Below are 18,276 nucleotides of genomic sequence, written 5' to 3'. Positions count from 1 at the left end.
TCTTCTTAACATCTTTCTTTCTACTCCACTCCCTCCTACTATGATTCTTAATTCCTGCATCATCTCCCTCCCTTTCCCCCTTCCCCCTCCCCGCTGACCTCCCCTATATGTTCCCCATACCTATAATTCTTTTTCCACTCTCGTTGCCTACTTAGTTTGCCTTTGTTTTGATTCCCTAACTTCTGTTGTTGGTTGTTGTAATACAGTTTTCATTTTAATGTTCATAGTTTTGATCCTCCTTCTAAACAAATCCCTTTAACATCTCATATAGCAGTGGTTTGGATCTAATGAACTCCTTCAGTTTTACTATGTCCTGGAAGCACTTTCTCTGCCCTTCTATTCTGAATGACAGTTTCGCTGGACAGAGTAATCATGGCTGTAGTCTTTGCTTTTCATTACTTTGTATATTTCTTGCAAGTCCCTTCTTGCCTGCAGAGTCTCCTTTGAGAAATCAGCTGATAGTCTAATTGAGACCCCTTTGTACATGATTGTTTTCTTCTCTCTTGCTGCTTTTCAGATTCTCTCTTTATCTTTAATTTCTGACATTTTGATTATAATGTGTCTTGGTGTGGTTCTCCCTGGCTCCAGTTTTTTTGAACTCTCTGTGCTTCCTGGGCCTGTAAGTATTTCCTTCCCCAAGTTCGGGAAGTTCTGCTTCATTATTTTTTTACATAATTTTTCAATTTCTAGTTCTTCTTCTTCACCTTCTGACAACACTATAATTCGGATATTCGCTCTCTTATAGTTATCCCAGAGGTTTCTAAGCTTCTCCTAATTTTCCTCACTTTTTGTTTCCTCTTTCTGCACTGGTTGACTGTTGGTTCTTTCCCTATATTCCAAATTGTTGATTTGATCCCTGGTTTTCTTTCCCTCACCACTTATTTCATATGTGTTTTCATTCATTTCAGTAGGACTAGCCTTCATTCCTTCTCCGTCTGATTAAGTTCCACTGTTATTTCTGTAAGCTGTCTTATAACTAGAGCTCTGCACTGAGCCTCAGAAAGATTACCTATCTGTTCATCTATTAATTCATGTATTTGATTTCCGGTCAGCCACGTGATTGGTATCTCTATCATTATTCCTGCTGTCCTGACAGGTTTGTTTACCTTTCCTTCTTGGGCAGGGCTGTCACACCTTCTACACTATAGGGGGCAGAGCCCCATGCACTTGTCACTACCAAGCCACCCTTCTCACCACACCGTGGCGCTTTGTGTGGGGGTGGGGATCTAAGATGGATTCCTGCCATTTACTCTCTGCTGAGAGACTGGGAGCCTCCTCCTCTGTTCCCACACTCTCTGGGCCTCATAGTCTGAGGCAGTGAGGGTCTGTCTTCCCCGGCATTGGAATCGCAAGATGATGGGTCTAGACTGCAGCCAGGGGTGCTCCCCTGGCACTTCTTGCCTCCCCTTAAATATGGGTGTCTGTGCTTATTGCAGTCCTGCTGCTCGTTGCTGCAACTGCCACTGGCAGCACAGCTTGGTCTCTCCACCCCAGCTTTGCCCCTCCTACCCATCTGGAGGAGCACCACTTGTGTATAACTCCATATGTTGGACTTCCATGTAGCTTTATTTTCTGTAATTTCTGGTTATTTCTGGTTTTACGGTAGTTCTAGTCCTTCTTAATTGTGGAGGGAAATGGAATGTGTCAGTCTAGGCTTCCATCTTGGCCGGAAGTACAGTTGTCCCAATTTCTTTTCCGTTTGCTCCCCTCTGGCCAGTGTCCGACTTCCCTCCAGCAAATCCGCGCCCCTCCCCCCTTAGTTCATGTCCATGGGCCATGTATATAAGTTCTTTGGCTTCACCCTTTCATACATTTTTCTTAACTTCCCCCTGTCTGTTTTGTACCTACCAATTATGCTTCTTAATCCCTGTACCATTTCCCCATTTATCCCCCTTTTCCCCTCCCAGCTAATAACCCTCCAAATGATCCCCATACCTATGATCCTGTTCCTATTCTGGTTTGCTTAGTTGGATTTTGTTTTTATATTTTAGATTCAGTTGTTGATAGTTGTGAGTTTGTTGTCATTTTTTGTGTTTATAGTTTTGATTCTCATTTTCTTAAGTAAGTTCCTTTAACATTTCATATGATAAAGGCTTGGTGATGATGAGCTCCTTTAGCTTTACGTTGTCTGGGAAGCACTTTATCTGCCCTTCCATTCTAAATGATAGCTTTGATGGATAAAGTAATCTTGGTTGTAGGTCCTTGCTTTTCAACACTTTGAATACTTCTTGCCAGTTCCTTCTTGCTACAAAGCTTCTTTTGAAAAATCAGCTGGTAGTCTTATAGGACCCCTTTGTAAATAACTCTCTTCTTTTCTGTTGCTGCTTTTAAGATTATATTTTCATCTTTAACCTTTGGCATTTTAATTATGATGTGTCTTGGTGTGGTCCTCTTTGGGTCTAGCTTGTTTGGGACTCTCTGTGCTTCCTAGACTTGTATATCTATTTCCATTGCCAAATTTGGAAAGTTTTCCTTTACTATTTTTTCACATAAGTTTTTAATTTCTTGCTCTTCTTCTTCTCCTTCTGGCACCCTTATAATTCAGATATTGGCACATCTAAATTTGTCCTGGAGGTTCCTAAGCCTCTTCTTGTTTTTTTCAATTCTTCTTTCTTTCTTTTGTACTGGTTGACTGTTTATTTCTTCCTTATGTTCCAAATCATTGATTTGAACCCCAGTTTCCTTCCCTTTACCATTGTTTTTTTTTGTAGATTTTCATTCATTTCACTTAGCATAGCCTTCACTTCTTCTCTTATGCGTTTGCCATACTCAAGCATATCTGTCAAGCCTGTGAGCATCTTTATCACCAGTGTTTTGAACTCTGTGTCTGTTAGGTTGGCTATCTCCCTGTTGCTTAGTTTTCCCACTGGAACCTTGATCTCTTCCCTCTTTTAGGCCATACTTCTCTGTCTCCTCAACTTGACAGGCTCCTGTGTTTGCCTCTGTGTCTTAGGTAGAGCTGTTGCACCTGTTATGTTGTAAGGGGCAGAACTTTAGGTATTCATCAGTGCAGGGCGACCTGTTTCACCATGTTGTGGCACTGTATGTGGGGGAGGGGTCTGAGAGGGAACAATACTACCTTCTTAGCACTTACCCCTTTTCCAGGCACTTCTCCCACTTCTGTATGGGACTGGTGCCTCTCTAGTTGTTGCCCTGTTATGATTCCCAGAGTAGATGGGTCTGCAGATGTTCTAGGACCATGGGAGCCCTCTAAACAAGTGGACTCTGCTGAGAGACTGGAAGTTTCTTTCATCACCCCAACCCCCACTGTTTTTCACACTCAGAAGCCATGTGGCTTTATTTTCCCTGGCACTGGAACCATGAGCTACATATTCTGGTCTAGTGCTGAAATGCTCTTCAGGCACCTCTCCCTACTGTTTTAAATGTGTTGACTGCTTTCTGCCAGCTGGCCACAGCCACTGTTGCCACTGCTGCCACCTCTACACTCTGTCATCTCCACCCTGGCTCCACCCCTTCTACATGTTTGGGTGAGTATTTCTTCTTTATATGTTTTTGTTGTTGTTGTTAGAATTCCATGCAGCTCAATTTTCTGGAACTTCTGGTTGTCTCCAGTTTTGAAGTTGTCATATTTATTCTTAGTTGTGAAGAAAGATGCAGTGTGTCTACCTATGCTTCCATCTTGGCTGGAAGTTGGGACATTTATTCTTTATGTGTTTCCATGCTCTTTAACTTACTTTTTACCAAAAGTGTATATGAGAGGGAACCCCCCCAAAACCCAGAATTTATTTATAAAATAATGTATATTTAGTTTTACATGTTAACTTCACTCACCTTCAAAGTACTCTCAATTTTATGCAATACACTGATTGAAATGTTTTTTCCATTGCCTGAAACAGTTTTTGAACTCATTGAGTTTGATGCCTATAGTGCTTCTGCTGTTGTTTGTTTTATGTCTTCCACATCAGCAAAATGTTTCCCTTTGAGGACTTTTTTCATTAGGAAAACAAACAAAAGTTGATTGGGGCAAGATTGGGTGAATAGGGAGGGTGAAGCATGGGAGTCATGGCATTTTTGTCAAAAACTGCTGAACACTCAGTGCAGTGTGGGCAGGTGTGCTTGTAAACTACCCATCATAAAATAGGCATTGAAAGAGTCTTAAAAAAATTCACTGAAGCCAAATGCAGCCTCTCACAGCAACAACAGCTGCTAACTGACGTAGGTGGGTTTCTAGAGCACTCACCTAGTAGTGGTAGCCTGTGATACATGGGGTCTACCCTCCAGAAGATAACTCCATTTTCTGGGGGGGTCCCTCCTTGTAAAATGTAATTTGTAAAAGAAAGTAAATGACACAATGAAGGGAATAAAAGAGGAAAAATCACTGTTGGTAAAGGTGAAGGTTATGTAGCAGAGCTGAACTGAAATGTTCTCTGCTTAAAACCAGCCAGGTTTGTGGACTGTGGAACTCAAAGGAGGACTACTTCACTCCTGAGAAGAGGCACTTCTGCAATGTGTCTGAAAATGAAAACTCTGGGGAGGCATGGACATCCAGGAGTAACAACCAACAACACCAAATTTGAAATGAACACTAAGAGAGAGAAGAAGTATTTAAAAACAGGACCCAATATTGTAGAATAGCACTAAAGAGAAAAGTAAAATATGGCACTTAAGGCTAATTTAAAATAGGTTCAGAAATAGAGTTTTAAAAACAAGAACCATGATGACATTTTTATTTTGTAATATTGAAAGAGTTGTACTCTTTGTTATGGGACAATATGTGATGTCCTGGAGGATCCCCTGGAAACCAGCCTTGGCACCAGAGCAACACTCCAGAGGATTCTCCCCACCAAACTCATATCATTGGAAAATTGTGAACTGATTCTCCGTGTCTGAACAAGCTGTCCTAGCTTATATCTATGTCATAGGAATTGAATTCAAATAGATTCTCATAAGTAATGAATGCTTTCTTCACTAGTGCTTTTTACATATTCTGACTTATATTTAACTAGTGTTCATTCGGCCTCTTCACCTTTAAGTGACAAAGTCAGAACATTCTCTAAATGTTGGTCTATAGTAGGGTTTCTCCATCTCAGCCCTAGACAGTATTTTGTTGTGGGATCTGTCCTGTGCCCTGGAGGTTGTTTAGTGGCATCCTCAGCTTCTCCCTGCTGATACCAGTGGTAACCTCCAACATTTCCTGTTATAACACCAAAAACATCTCCAGACATTGCCAAAGGATCCCTGAGGAACCCAGTCACCTCCAGTTGAGAATCTGGTCTATCATTTAGATGAGCACCCAAATGTCATATGTATTTTGACTGAGGTATAATCTCTTTTCTGTCTCTGCGATTCATTGTTATTTCTGTTTAGTATGTCAAGTTGCATGATATGGGGCCTTCATAAGGCTCATTCTAGTGTCAGCAGTATTGCACTGTGCTTATTTGACTCTGACTGCAACTATCAATACTCTGCAAACTAGTTTTAGGAAATATGCATGCACTTAATCATCCACTCAACAAAATCAATTTGTTTCATAATATTATTGAAAACTTACACTATGCCCATCACTGAGTGGAGTATAATATTAGTTTTATAGAAAAGAAATAAATGGTCTCCCTTAAGAAGTGGAGTTCCTAGTCTATTGGGAAAGACATATAAGATGATAACCATTTATGATCATGTGATAGGTTAAAATGGACACATGTATTAGGTGCCATGTATGAAATAAAGACACAAATAGTAGAATTAAACAACATTAAATTTTCTTAATTATTTAAAAAATTTTCTGCATTTGTTTTGAAATAATTTGTAAAGGTTTATTATTAGCTTCTTTTTGTCCAGATATTTCCTTTTGTGTGTTCTTGTGTTTCTGCAGATGCTGTGGCCATCATGTGGAAAAATAGTGTTGTCCCTTCACTAACATGGGTGGTTCATTTTGGTACTGTTGCCTCATTATTTAGCAACCTTTTGATTAATGTGCTTCAGTCATTGAGAGTAACATATATTGAGGTCCAAGAGGTTCAGCTGCCTCAGTTGTTTACTCCTGCCCATTTATATCTGCTTATCACCATGACATTGCAGTTGTTTCTACAAACATAATTGACTTGATCAACTATCTTTATTTTGTAGTTTCTCTTTGGTCTGTACTATCAATGATAGGAATAGTAAAACTGGGATACCAAGAGCCCAATCTGCCTAGACCTTACAAGGTAAGAGTGAGTTCTTTAATTTTTTCTGGGTGAAGTAAGATGTATTGAGTGGAACTCTATTTGAAGACTCTGTTCAGAACGCCCATAAGTAGATCTTTTTACTACTAAAAAATTGTGAAACATAAAGATATTTAATTTTTATTTTTATTTTGGAAGATTTTATCCACTATAAAATCACTCAGGTTCATTTAGGTTTATTAGAGAAAGACGGCTCTCTGTGTGGTCAGACAGAGTACTGACCAATCCATCTTTTCAATTTTACTTATTTATTTTTTCACCTGAGGAAATTTTTTTATTGCTTTTTTTTAGAGAGAGAGGGAGAGAGAAACATTGATGTGAGAGAAACATCAATTGGTTGCCTTCTGGTACACACCCTGACTGGGGATCAAACCCTCAACATTTCCATCTATGGGATGATGCTCCGACCAACTGAGCCACACTGGCCAGGGCTCAACATTACTTACTTTTAACCTTACTTTCAATCTGACGAGGAAGTGTCTCACAGGAAAGCCCTCTAATCATAGAAAAGGAAATAAGCAAAAAACTTGGCAGCATAAGATACTATTGGAGAAAAGTGGCCCCAAGGCTCTGATTATCTGAAAGGTAAAATAGTCTGATTGGCTAAGCATGGCATTACAAACTTTTCTTGGATTATCACATTATCCTCTTGTATTACAAAAAGTACATACTACTGTTATATCACCATTTTATAGATAAGGAATCGCATCGCACATCGCATCAGCAGCCGTCCGTCTCGAGAGACGATGGCGTAGCTTCTTGAGAGTCTATCTGCACCGCCGAGAATGGCTGTGCAGTCCGACTCGGGAGTGACAATCCCTGCCGCACTTGTTACAGGTGAAGGCAGATGGCTGTTGTTGCTGCTGTTGACGCTGCTTCCGCCTCGATCTTTTCTGGACCGCCTCCTCGTTGCGCGCAGCCTCTGCGCGTGACATACCTTGCCTGACCGCGAGCCTCCAGGCTAGGCGGTCGTCTGCTTGAACTTCCCATGTGTTGAGATTGATGGAGCATTGTGTCATATCCTTTTTGCAGATGTCTTTGAACCGCAGTTTTGGGCGCCCTGTCATCCTCTGGCCTTCTGCTAGCTCGCCGTAGAGGAGGTCTTTGGGAATACGGCCATGTCAAAAGAATGGATGCAGGCCGTATTCCCATAGATAAGGAAACAGGTTTGGAAATGTTAAGTCACTTGTCAAAGCTCACAAAGCAAGTAATGGAGTTGTGATTTAAATCTAGGCAGTTATATTACATAAATTAACATGTGTTTTCTGTTTTCAAAGGGCATAAGCCTATGATCTCATTACCTGAGTGATTCTCTGTACCTATAGGCCTCACTTAATCCTGTCTGCATCACTGCCTTCTGAGACTCAACGGTTTGGCTGAACTGAGTGGCTGGGTTGGTGAAGAATGGGGTGGTCTGTGGGCTTCACTTTAGAACTGGTTCCTCTTTTCTATCCTAATCGCTTGGACTAAAAGGGCCCAGAGGTCTGAGAGGGGGGAAACCTAAAATATTTCCCTCAACCCAATCTAAGAATAATGGGCAAAAGGGTTTTGGATAGGTGAGGTGTGCCTGACACACCTTCCTCCAAAGAAGCCCCCCCCTTTTTTCCCTAATGTGGGACATTGAAAAATTAATCCCTGCCTTTTGTCATCTAGTAGTTATGGATTGAATGATGTCTTTTAACCCTTTTGCCAAATCTGTTGCCCCCAGAATGCAACAAGGATGCCAGCCTGTTAAACCAAGCACGCCGTTTTCCGGGGACAGCCAACTGACCTGGAGTCTGCACGATCCTTCCCCATGTGGGAAGACCACCCTCCCCTCCACACCCCCACTCTTATTAGGGATTTCTTGACCCAAGGGTAGGTAGGACGACAACCATGTCCAGCTTGAAGCAGTTAGAGGAGCTTGAGACCTTCGCCCATTGTCCTTTATAAGATTATAAAGGGTCTTCATATCTGATAGGGAGGGATTGTTATTTTTTATTGTTAAAATAATTAATTAATCATTTATTTATTTTAAAAAAAGAAGAAGAATATATGAAAGGGTGAAGCGGGAGAGCTTGTATGTATGAACCATGGGCATGGATTTGGTGGGGGATTGCTGGGGGAGGGGGGGTGGTGGGTGGAGGGAAGCAAAGGGGAAAAAATTGGAATTATTGTAACAATATAACCAATAAAATATAATTAAAAAATAAAATAAAATAAAAATCCAGGCAGTCTTTCTGGAGTGTTTGCCTCTTACTAAGTACCAAGTACAAGAAAGGACCCTGGTGGAAAAAAAGCAATACTCTTACCTCAACTTTGGCTGATTGACACTCATACTTCTCAGTCCCCTTCCACTTCTTCCATCCAGCCACCCATACATGTTGTGTATTTGAGTATCAGTTATTGAGAAGCAACTAACTATACTTAAGTACCTTGCTAGGCGTTCTGGGCACATAAGGGAATGAGAGTTGCCTCTGCTTTTAGGCAGGGTAATCTGTTTGGCCAGTCAGGTGAACCCAAACCATAGTTTGATCATTGTACATAGTGGCCTCAAGAGGGCACTCAGAGAACCCATGGAATCATCTTGGTAGTTGACCTCTGATCCTAGTTTCTTCAGATCGCAAATGGGAATAAATAATGTTTACCTCCTAGGAATGTGGAATGTATTAAGTGAGCTAAGGCATGCCAAAATCCAGAATCTGATATTTATAGTTATTACTATCTATATTATAATTCAATATACATTTGCATCAAAAAGGAAGGCAAGGAGAAAGTATATGTGTAAGAGGTCAGAATTTGTCTTGATGCCATAAGTATTTCATAATTGATACTGAACTATGAGATGATAAGTTCTCTTTCTCAGGGGTATCTTACAAATTAAAAGGAGATTGTTAATACCTTAAGACCTAAATAAAAAACCTTCTAATTAAAGGGTTCCATCATTTGTGACTAGCTGTGATATAGTTTTGGAATACAGATTCCTATCCATCCCTTAAAGACATCTAAAAAATGACTGCCTAGGAAATTTTCCCTCTAGGTTGAGTAATCTTTGGTGCAGGACACTTATAATCCAAATACCAAAACAGGTATCAAGGATAAGGCTTCAAGGGTTTTTATTTATTTATTTTATTTTTATGTATTCTTTTGGCAAAAATGAAACTAAAAATGAAACTAAATTGGGAGAATTGTTTTGACTAAAGTTTTTTGTTTTGTTTTTAATATGCTGAGCCTATAAAGCCATAATAAAGTCATAATTACTCAGCCTATCAATAGCCTGATAATAGAGGGTCTGAGGATATTCTGTTTTTGATATGAATTACTTACTGCCTGAAGATACTTTCCTGGGAATGTTCTTGTGACTTTCATTGGATCTTAGGAACTCCCTCTTAACAAATTAATGTCACCTAGATCAGAAAACTGTTCTCATATTAGCAAATGGTCATAATTACTTGTACTCATGAACAGTAAGAAGCTAGATGTTAATTCCTTTCAACCAATATCCTGATAATGTCTTAAACATCCTACCTAAGCCAAGATTTCTACTATTATCTTAAATCTTATTTTTTGTTTATGTAAATATGAAGGACCTTCATATGGGTTTTCATATCTTAATTTTTGGAGGGGATTTTGCTGTTTTCAGGTATTTTTGCCATTTCCATTGGTAACCATGGCCATAAGTCTGTGCTTGGTTTTGATACCTTTGGTGAAGTCTCCACGCATGCACTACATCTATGTGTGTATCTCAATGGACTTCTGTGTTTTATTTATTTATTTATTTATTTATTTATTTATTTATTTATATTTTGGTTTTTCAATTACAGTTGTCCCCTCTTCCCCTAATTTCTCTCCCCCACCCAACCCACCTCCTCTCCCGCAATCATATCCCTCCCCGTTGTCCATGTCCATGAGTCTTTTATATAGTTTCTTTGACTAAACCCTTCCCTTACTTATCCCCCTTCTCTCCCTCTCCCCTCCCCCCTATTGACTGCTATTCTGCTCTTTGTTCTATTTAGTTCCTTTGTTCGTGCTGTTCTTTAGTTTCCTGTATTAGGTGATATCATATGGTATTTTTCTTTCTTTGCCTGTCTTATTTCACTAAGCATAATTCTCTCTAGTTCCATCCATGTTGTTGCAAATGGCAGGAGTTCCTTCTTTCTTTCTGCTACATAGTATTCCATTGTGTAAATGTACCACAGTTTTTTGATCCACTCATCTACAGATGGGCACTTAGGTTGTTTCCAGCACTTAGCTATTGTAAACAGTGCTGCAATGAACATAGGGGTGCATAAGTTCTTTTGAATTGGTCTTTCAAGATTCTTCGGGTATAATCCTAGTAGTGGAGTAGCTGGTTCAAAAGGCAGTTCCATTTTTAATCTTTTGAGGTAATTCCATACTGTTCTCCATAGTGGCTGCACCAGTCTGCATTCCCACCAACAGTGCAGTAGGGTTCCCGTTTCTCCACATCCTCGCCAGCACTTGTTGCTTGTTGATTTGTTGATGACGGCCATTCTGACTGGTGTAAAATGGTATCTCATTGTGGTTTTTATTTGCATCTCCCTGATGGCTAATGAAGTTGAGCATTTTTTCATGTGTCTATGGACCTTCTGTATGTCCTCTTCGGAGAAGTGTTTGTTCAGGTCCTTTGCCCATTTTTTAATTGGGTTGTTTGTTTTCTTGATGTTGAGTCGTATCAGCTCTTTATGTATTTTGGAAATCAGTCCCCTGTCTGTGATGTCATTGGCAAATATGTTTTCCCATATGGTTGGTTTCCTTTTCATCTTGCTGATGTTTTCTTTTGCTGAGCAGAAACTCTTTAGTTTGATGTAGTCCCATTTGTTTATTTTTTCCTTTATTTCTCTTGCTTTAGGAGTTGTATCCGTGAAGAGATTGTAACGTGAGATATCTGATATTTTCTTGCCTATGTTTTCCTCTAGGACTTCTATGGTGTCACGGCTTAAATTTAAGTCTTTGATCCATCTTGAGTTTATTCTCGTGTGTGGTGTAAGTTGGTGGTCTAGTTTCATTTTTTTGCAGGTCCCTATCCAGTTCTCCCAGCACCATTTGTTAAAGAGGCTCTTCTCACTCCATTTTATGTTCCTACCTCCTTTATCAAATATTAGTTGACCATAGAGGCCTGGGTTTATTTCTGGGCTTTCAATTCTGTTCCACTGATCTATATGTCTGTTCTTATGCCAGTACCAGACTGTTTTGATTACAGTGGCTTTGTAGTATTGTTTGATTTCTGGTGTTGTGATTCCTCCTGCTGTGTTCTTCTGTCTCAAGGTTGCTTTTGCTATTCTGGGTCTTTTTTGGTTGCATATGAATTTATGGAGTATTTGTTCTAGGTCAGTGAAATATGTCATTGGTATTTTAATAGGTATTTATTGAATCTGTAAATTGCTTTGGGTAGTATGGCCATTTTGATAATGTTGATTCTTCCCATCCAAGAACATGGTATTTGCTTCCATTTATTTATTTCTTCCTTAAATTCTTTCTTCAATGTTATGTAATTTTCAGAGTACAGGTCTTTTATCTCTTTGGTTAAGTTTACTCCTAGGTACTTTATTTTTCTTGTTGCTATAGTAAATGGTATTTTCTTTTTTGTCTCTGTCTCTGCTATTTTATTGTTGGTGTACAGAAATGCCTTAGATTTCTGTATATTTATTTTGTACCCTGCGATTTTGTCAAACTCACTTATTATATCCAGTAGTCTTTTAGTGGAGTTTATAGGGTTTTCTAGGTATACTATCATGTCATCTGCATATAATGAAAGTTTTACTTCCTCTTTCCCAATTTGGATGCCTTTTATTTCTTTTTCTTGTCTGATTGCTGTGTCTAGGACTTCCCACACTCTGTTGAAAAGGAGTGGAGAGAGTGGACAATCTTGTCTAGTTCCTGAGTTCAGGGGCAATGCTTTCAGTTTTGGTCCATTGAGTATGATGTTGGCCTCAGGCTTCTCATATATAGCCTTAATTATGTTAAGGTATGCTCCCTCTATTCCCATTTTGCTGAGTGTTTTCATCATAAATGGGTGTTGTACTTTATCAAATGCTTTTTCTGCATCTATTGATATGATCATGTGATTTTTGTCTTTCATTCTGTTTAGGTGATGTATTATATTTATTGATTTGCGAATATTAAACCATCCTTGCATCCCTGGAATGAAGCCCACTTGATCGTGATGTATGATCTTTTTGATGTATTGCTGGATCCTTTTTGCCAATATTTTATTGAGGATTTTAGCATTGATGTTCATCAGTGATATTGGCCTGTAGTTTTCTTTCTTTGTTGTGTTTTGACCTGGTTTGGGGATTAGGATAATACTGGCTTCATAGAAAGAGTTTGGGATTTTCCCCTCTTCTTGGATTTTTTGGAATAGTTTGAGGAGGGTAGGAGTTAGTTCTTTCCTAAATGTTTTGTAAAATTCGCCTGTGAAGCCATCCGGTCCAGGGCTTTTGTGTGCAGGGAGATTTTGGATTACTGTTTCAATTTCCTTTTTTGTTATTGGTCTGTTGAGACTTTTCACTTCTTCTTGATTCACTTTTCGAAGGTTGTATGTTTCTAGAAATTTGTTCATTTCTTCTAGATTGTCAAATTTCTTGTCATACAGTGGTCTGAAGTAATTTCTAACTATCATTTGTATTTCTGAGGTATCAGTCGTGATTTCTCCTCTTTCATTTCTGATTTTGTTTATTTGGGGCTTCTCTCTTTTTTTCTTGATTAGACTGGCTAGAGGGTTGTCGATTTTGTTTATTTTTTCGAAGAACCAGTTCCTAGTTTTGTTGATCTTTTGGATTGTTTGTTTAGTCTCTATGTCATTTAGTTCTGCTCTGATCTTGATGATTTCGTTCCTTCTTCTTGCCCTAGGCTTTGTTTGTTGTTGTTGTTCTAGTTCTTGTAGCACTATGGTTAGGTTTTTTATTTGAGATTCTTCTATCCTTTTCAGATATGCCTGTATTGCTATGAACTTCCCTCTCAGGACTGCTTTTGCTGTGTCCCACAGGTTTTGGGCTGTTGTGTGTTCATTGTCATTAGTTTCTAGAAATTTCTTGATTTCTTCTTTGATGTCATTGTTAACCCATTCATTATTTAATAGCGTGTTATTCAATCTCCATGAGTTTGGGTGTCTTTGATTTTTTTCTCTGAGGTTGATTTCTAGTTTCAAGGCATTGTGATCTGAAAAGATGCTTGATATGATTTCAATTTTCTTGAATTTGTTGAGGCTTGTTTTGTGACCTATCATGTGGTCTATCTTTGAAAATGTCCCATGTGCACTTGAAAAGAATGTATATTTTGCTTCTTTGGGGTGAAAAGTTCTATATATATCAGTTAAGTCCATGTGGTTTGGTGTGTTGTTCAATGCCTGTATATCCTTGGTGTTTCTTTGCTTTGATGATCTGTCTATTGTTCATAATGGAGTGTTGAAGTCCCCTACTAGGAGTGTGTTGTTGTTGATATCCTTTTTGTGGTCTTCTAGTATTTGCTTTATGAATTTGGATGCTCCTATGTTGGGTGCATATATGTTTATCAAAGTCATATCTTCTTGATGGATTGTTCCTTTAAGTATTATGAAATGTCCTTCCTTGTCTCTTTTTATTGTCCTTGCTTTGAAATCCATTTTATCTGATATGAGGACTGCTAACCCGGCTTTTTTTTTCCGGTCCGTTTGCTTGGAATGTTTTTTTATATCCCTTTACTTTCAGTCTGTGTAAATCTTTGGTTTTTAGATGTGTTTCTTGTAGACGGCAAATATGTGGGTCCTGTTTTCTTATCCATTCCATTACCCTATGTCTTTTAATTGGAGCATTTAATCTATTTATATTTAAGGTTATTATTGACGTGTATTTATTCATTGCCCTTTGTACCTCTGTTCCTCTCCTCTCTTGTTCTTTTCTTCTTTTTTCTTAGAACACTCCCTTTAGCATCTCTTGCAATGCTGGTTTTGTGCAGATGTATTCTTTTAGTCTTCCTTTGTCTGAGAAACTCCTTATTTCACCTTCTATTTTGAATGAGAGCCTTGCTGGGTAGAGTATTCTTGGTTGTAGGCCTTTGTTTTTCATTGCTTGAAATATTTTTGACCATTCCCTTCTGGCTTGTAATGTTTCTGTTGAGAAATCAGTTGATAGCCTTATCGGAGCTCCCTTGTATGTTATTTGCTGTTTTTCTCTTGCCGCTTTTAGGATTCTCTCTTTGTCTTGGAATGTTGCCATTTTATCTGTGATGTGCCTTGGAGTGGGTTTTTGGGGGTTCCTCTTCATTGGAACTCTCTGTGCTTCCTGAACTTGCATCACTTTTTCTCTCATCAGGTTCGGGATATTTTCTGTCACTATTTCTCCTATCAGTTTTTCAATTCCATGCTCCTTTTCTTCTCCCTCTCTAATTCCTATGATCCTGATATTATTTCTTCTCATGCTATCCTGTAATTCCCTTACATCTTGTTCATATTTTTTCAATCTTTTTTCATTTTACTGTATTGTCTGGGAGTTTTTCTCTACATTATCTTCTAACTCACTAATCCGATCCTCTGCTTCGTTTAGTCTGCTTTTGACCGATTCTACTGTGTTTTTCAGTTCAGAGATTGCATTCTTAAGTTCTTTCTGGTTCTTGTTAACAGTTTCTATGTCTTTTCTTATGCTGGTGTAGTTTTCTGCAAGTTCCCTGTAATTTTCTTGGAGCTACTGGTAACTTCCTTGGAGGTTGTCATAGTTGATTTTAAGGATGTCGAGTATATTGAGCTTCTTTACCACCATTGTTTTGAATTCCATGTCTGACATTTGGGCTATGTCTATTTCATCTATCTCTCTTTCTGATGATTCCTCTTTTCTCTTCATTGAGGGGTTATTTTTGCACCTTACCATGTTGGATTCTTTTTGTTTCTTTTTATTTATCTATTTATTTGTTTTTTGGGGGGGTAGTCTGCTTTGACTTCCCTCCTTTGTGGTATGAGATTCTTTATGGGAGATCTGGGGGTTTCAGTGGTGCAGTCTCTTTGATATCCTGAGCCTGATGTTCTTGAGTTACCCTTTATGTCGTTTGTTTATGCTGTCTGGTTATATTTCAGATGTTCTTTGATAGGATCTTCCTTCTGGCTAGTTGGTTGATAGTCGCTCTATCCACTTTGTCTTGAGTTCTTTTGTGGAGATGCTGTTAAAAACATAAACACACAGCCCAGGTAGGAGATCCACACCCTCAAAAAGTATCCCCCACTTTATTCTGCTATCGTCAGCCAATGAGCCCATATTAATATAAATGTAAAGAGATTAGAGCTTTTATACTATAAGAAGAATAGATAAGAGTTGTTTTGGGGGAGGAAAAATATAATTTTTGATAGAGGGGGTGATAGATTAATAATAGTTGAGACTGTGCAAGCCAGTAGGTAATATTTACATTGTATGTTAATAAAAATAGAAAAAAAGGATAGAAAAATGCATAATATAGTAAGAAAGTGGGATTGTATTGTATTGGGTTTATATAGTAATTATATTATATTATTTAGAGTGATAGGGGGGCTAAACTAGACACACAAATGAATAAACAACAGTTAAAGAGAGAGGATGAGAAGGAGAGGTTATATGCAACATGTTAGAGATAAAGTTTGTTATTCTTTTTGGAAGGGGAGAAAAAACAACCATCCCCCCCCAAAAAAAAACCCAAGGAAATAGAATAAAGAAAAGAATAAAGAAAGAAAGAAAGAAAGAAAAGAAAGAATTAAGAAGAAAGAAAGAAAGAGGAAAGGGAGAAAAAAATTGAAAAAAATACCCCCCAATCCCCCCCCAAAGAAACCCAAGAAAATAGAAGAAAGAAAAGAATAAAGAAAGAAAGAAAGAAAAGAAAGAATTAGGAAGAAAGAAAGAAAGAGGAAAGGGAGAAAACAAAATTGAAAAGAAAAAGCGATGTTTTTACTCCGTTTTAGCCTTGGTGTGTTGCCTTCTTTTTCTGTGTCTGCAGCTGGTCTAGTGTGGCAGTTCAGAGGTTCTTGTTTCTTGCAGCACTGGTGTGCGCCCGCAGTTGCCGCAATGGTGCACACCTGCGGTTGCCGGCACGGTGCGCTCCCTTGCTGCCCGCTGGAGCCAGTTGAGGTGCCCTTGTGCGCGAGCCCCTGCACGCTCGGGCGGCCCGAGAGCTTTCCCCGGGATTGGCGCCCACTGACCCCGGGCTGAGGTGCTTTCCCGCTCGTGCGCCGCCCCGTGCCCTCAGTCCCGCTGAGCCGAGCTCAGGGAGTTGGTCTCTAGCCTCTTAGGGCGGGGCCGCGGATACTTGTGCTCAGTGGAAGGGAGCGTCCGTGGGTCGCCTCCTCCTGCTCTTCCTGTGCTGCAGCCGCCCACCTTCCCTCACCCATCTGGGTGGGCACAAACAGAGCCTGCGCTAGTGGTCTGCTTTCTGGCCTGGGGCCCGGCGCCCACGGGAGCTGTCTAGGGGTATCTGCGCACGGTCCTCTGCCTGTTCAGTGGGCCTTCCCTGTGCCCGTTGGGGCACTGATCTTATGTCCATTGGGGAGTGTCCGAGGGACGCCTGGACTCATGGCCCCGCACACCTGGGCCAGTGAGTGAGAGCACTTCCCTATGTGCGCTCCCGCGACCCAAGGGTAGGGTTGGGGAGTGGATGAGCCCGCCTCTGCACCTGCACTCCTCAAGAATGGCCTACCACCCCCAAACTTTCCTCCCCTCTCCACCGTCCACTAGGAAAAATATAAAGGAGAATTATGTTCTCACTTGCCCGGCAGCACGCTGTCTCCTGTCCTTCAGTGCCAATGCTAATTGGTCGAGTCCCGTCTCTTCCAGCTGGCAGAGATCCGCTCTCCTCCCAACACCTCTCCTGGGTAGCCTGTGGTCGCCAAAAAGCCTTTGTGTGCTTCCCGCCGCAGCTCGGGCAGCTGCCCCAGTCAGGAATCCCGTTTCGTCCCCTTTTCCTCCGCTATGCTCACTAAACAGGTTGTTCCCAGATGGATTTTCTCTAATCTAGCAGTGCCTTGGTTCCACTCCTGCCAGTATCCAGCCGCTCACTGAGATGTTCTGTCTGCAGTTAGCCCAAACTGCAGACGGGTCTCCCGAGCCTGAAACCACAACCTCTCCTCACTCCTCCACCATCTTGCCCTCTCCTGGACTTCTGTTTTATATGACTTTTGTATACTTTTTGTTGAAGTTGGTTGTGTTTGAGAAAATGACGTGTTATTTACAGTTACTATTTAATATCTGCATTCCTGATGTGCCTGATGAACAGATGTCAGAAGTAGAAACTATTAAAAAATAGCCTTCTAAAAACATGCACATGATGGAGAATTAATGATGAAATGCCTATGATCCTTTTCTTTGTAGAATGAGATAATGTACATAAAAAAGTGCCGAGGGCATATAGAAATTGTTTTGCATAACTAAACTCTGTTTTGTTTGGCAAAAAGCTTGTCTTGGTTTTGCATTGCTTGGTACATTGATGATGTCTCTCCCACTTCTTCTCCATTGATTTGTGGGGATCTACTAATGAAAGTTAACAATTAAAAATAAAAAAGCATTTTCTTCACATTTCCCAAGTTCTTCTTTTGGTGCTGATTTGAAGATAAAAGAATAACCTTAATTTGTCTTGTTAGCTTTTCCCATGTAGTAGTATTTTTTTTTTCAACTTAAGAGATATTTTAGGAGCATGAGTTTTGAGATTTGTTTCCTTTGTGGTCTTTTCTTTAAATTCTTAGGTGCCTTTGAAGAACAGCTTTCTTGTGTTTTCATTTGATTGAAATATGACCCATCTACTATGATGTAGTTGTGTCAGTAATGCATGTGCAGTAGATGGCTGAGCAGATAGCACCCCAGCAGTAGCATTCATCCAGTATAATTCAATATAAAAAAATGTGTCTACTCAACTTATGGATGTAAAGGATTTGGGCTTGGAGATGTCCTTTCAGAAAGCAGAGATGCAATATTGGAAGATGGTCCACAACCTTTGTTAACAGACTCCATTCCCCATTTCTCTTCATCCCTCAGAGGCAGTGTCCACACATGTCACAGGAATTGTCAAGTATGAGGACCCATACTCTGGTGTGATGACTGATGGTTTATGTCAGCCTGGCTGGGCCATGGTGACCAGTGATTTGGGCAAATATTAGTCTGGATGTTTC

At 39.9% G+C, this 18,276-nt stretch overlaps 1 protein-coding gene across 1 annotated transcript in view; it reads left to right on the top strand.

Moving 5' to 3' along the window:
- The window catches only part of SLC7A13 (solute carrier family 7 member 13), a 36,486-nt gene extending 19,069 nt beyond the window's left edge, over positions 1 to 17,417 (top strand). The window contains 5 exon segments of the mRNA XM_090284914.1: positions 5,834 to 6,028; positions 6,031 to 6,167; positions 9,808 to 9,902; positions 11,451 to 11,467; positions 17,266 to 17,417. Coding sequence (XP_090141040.1) covers positions 5,834 to 6,028; positions 6,031 to 6,167; positions 9,808 to 9,902; positions 11,451 to 11,467; positions 17,266 to 17,417 — 596 coding nt within the window.
- The last annotated feature ends 859 nt before the right edge of the window (positions 17,418 to 18,276 follow it).

The sequence above is a fragment of the Furipterus horrens genome, unplaced genomic scaffold, assembly GCF_987537825.1.
Source record: "Furipterus horrens unplaced genomic scaffold, mFurHor1.1.pri manual_scaffold_7, whole genome shotgun sequence".
NCBI classification, from domain to species: Eukaryota; Metazoa; Chordata; class Mammalia; order Chiroptera; family Furipteridae; genus Furipterus; species Furipterus horrens.
The sequence above is the reverse complement of the archived record's forward strand: the minus strand, read 5'-3'. Positions and strand labels throughout refer to the sequence as shown.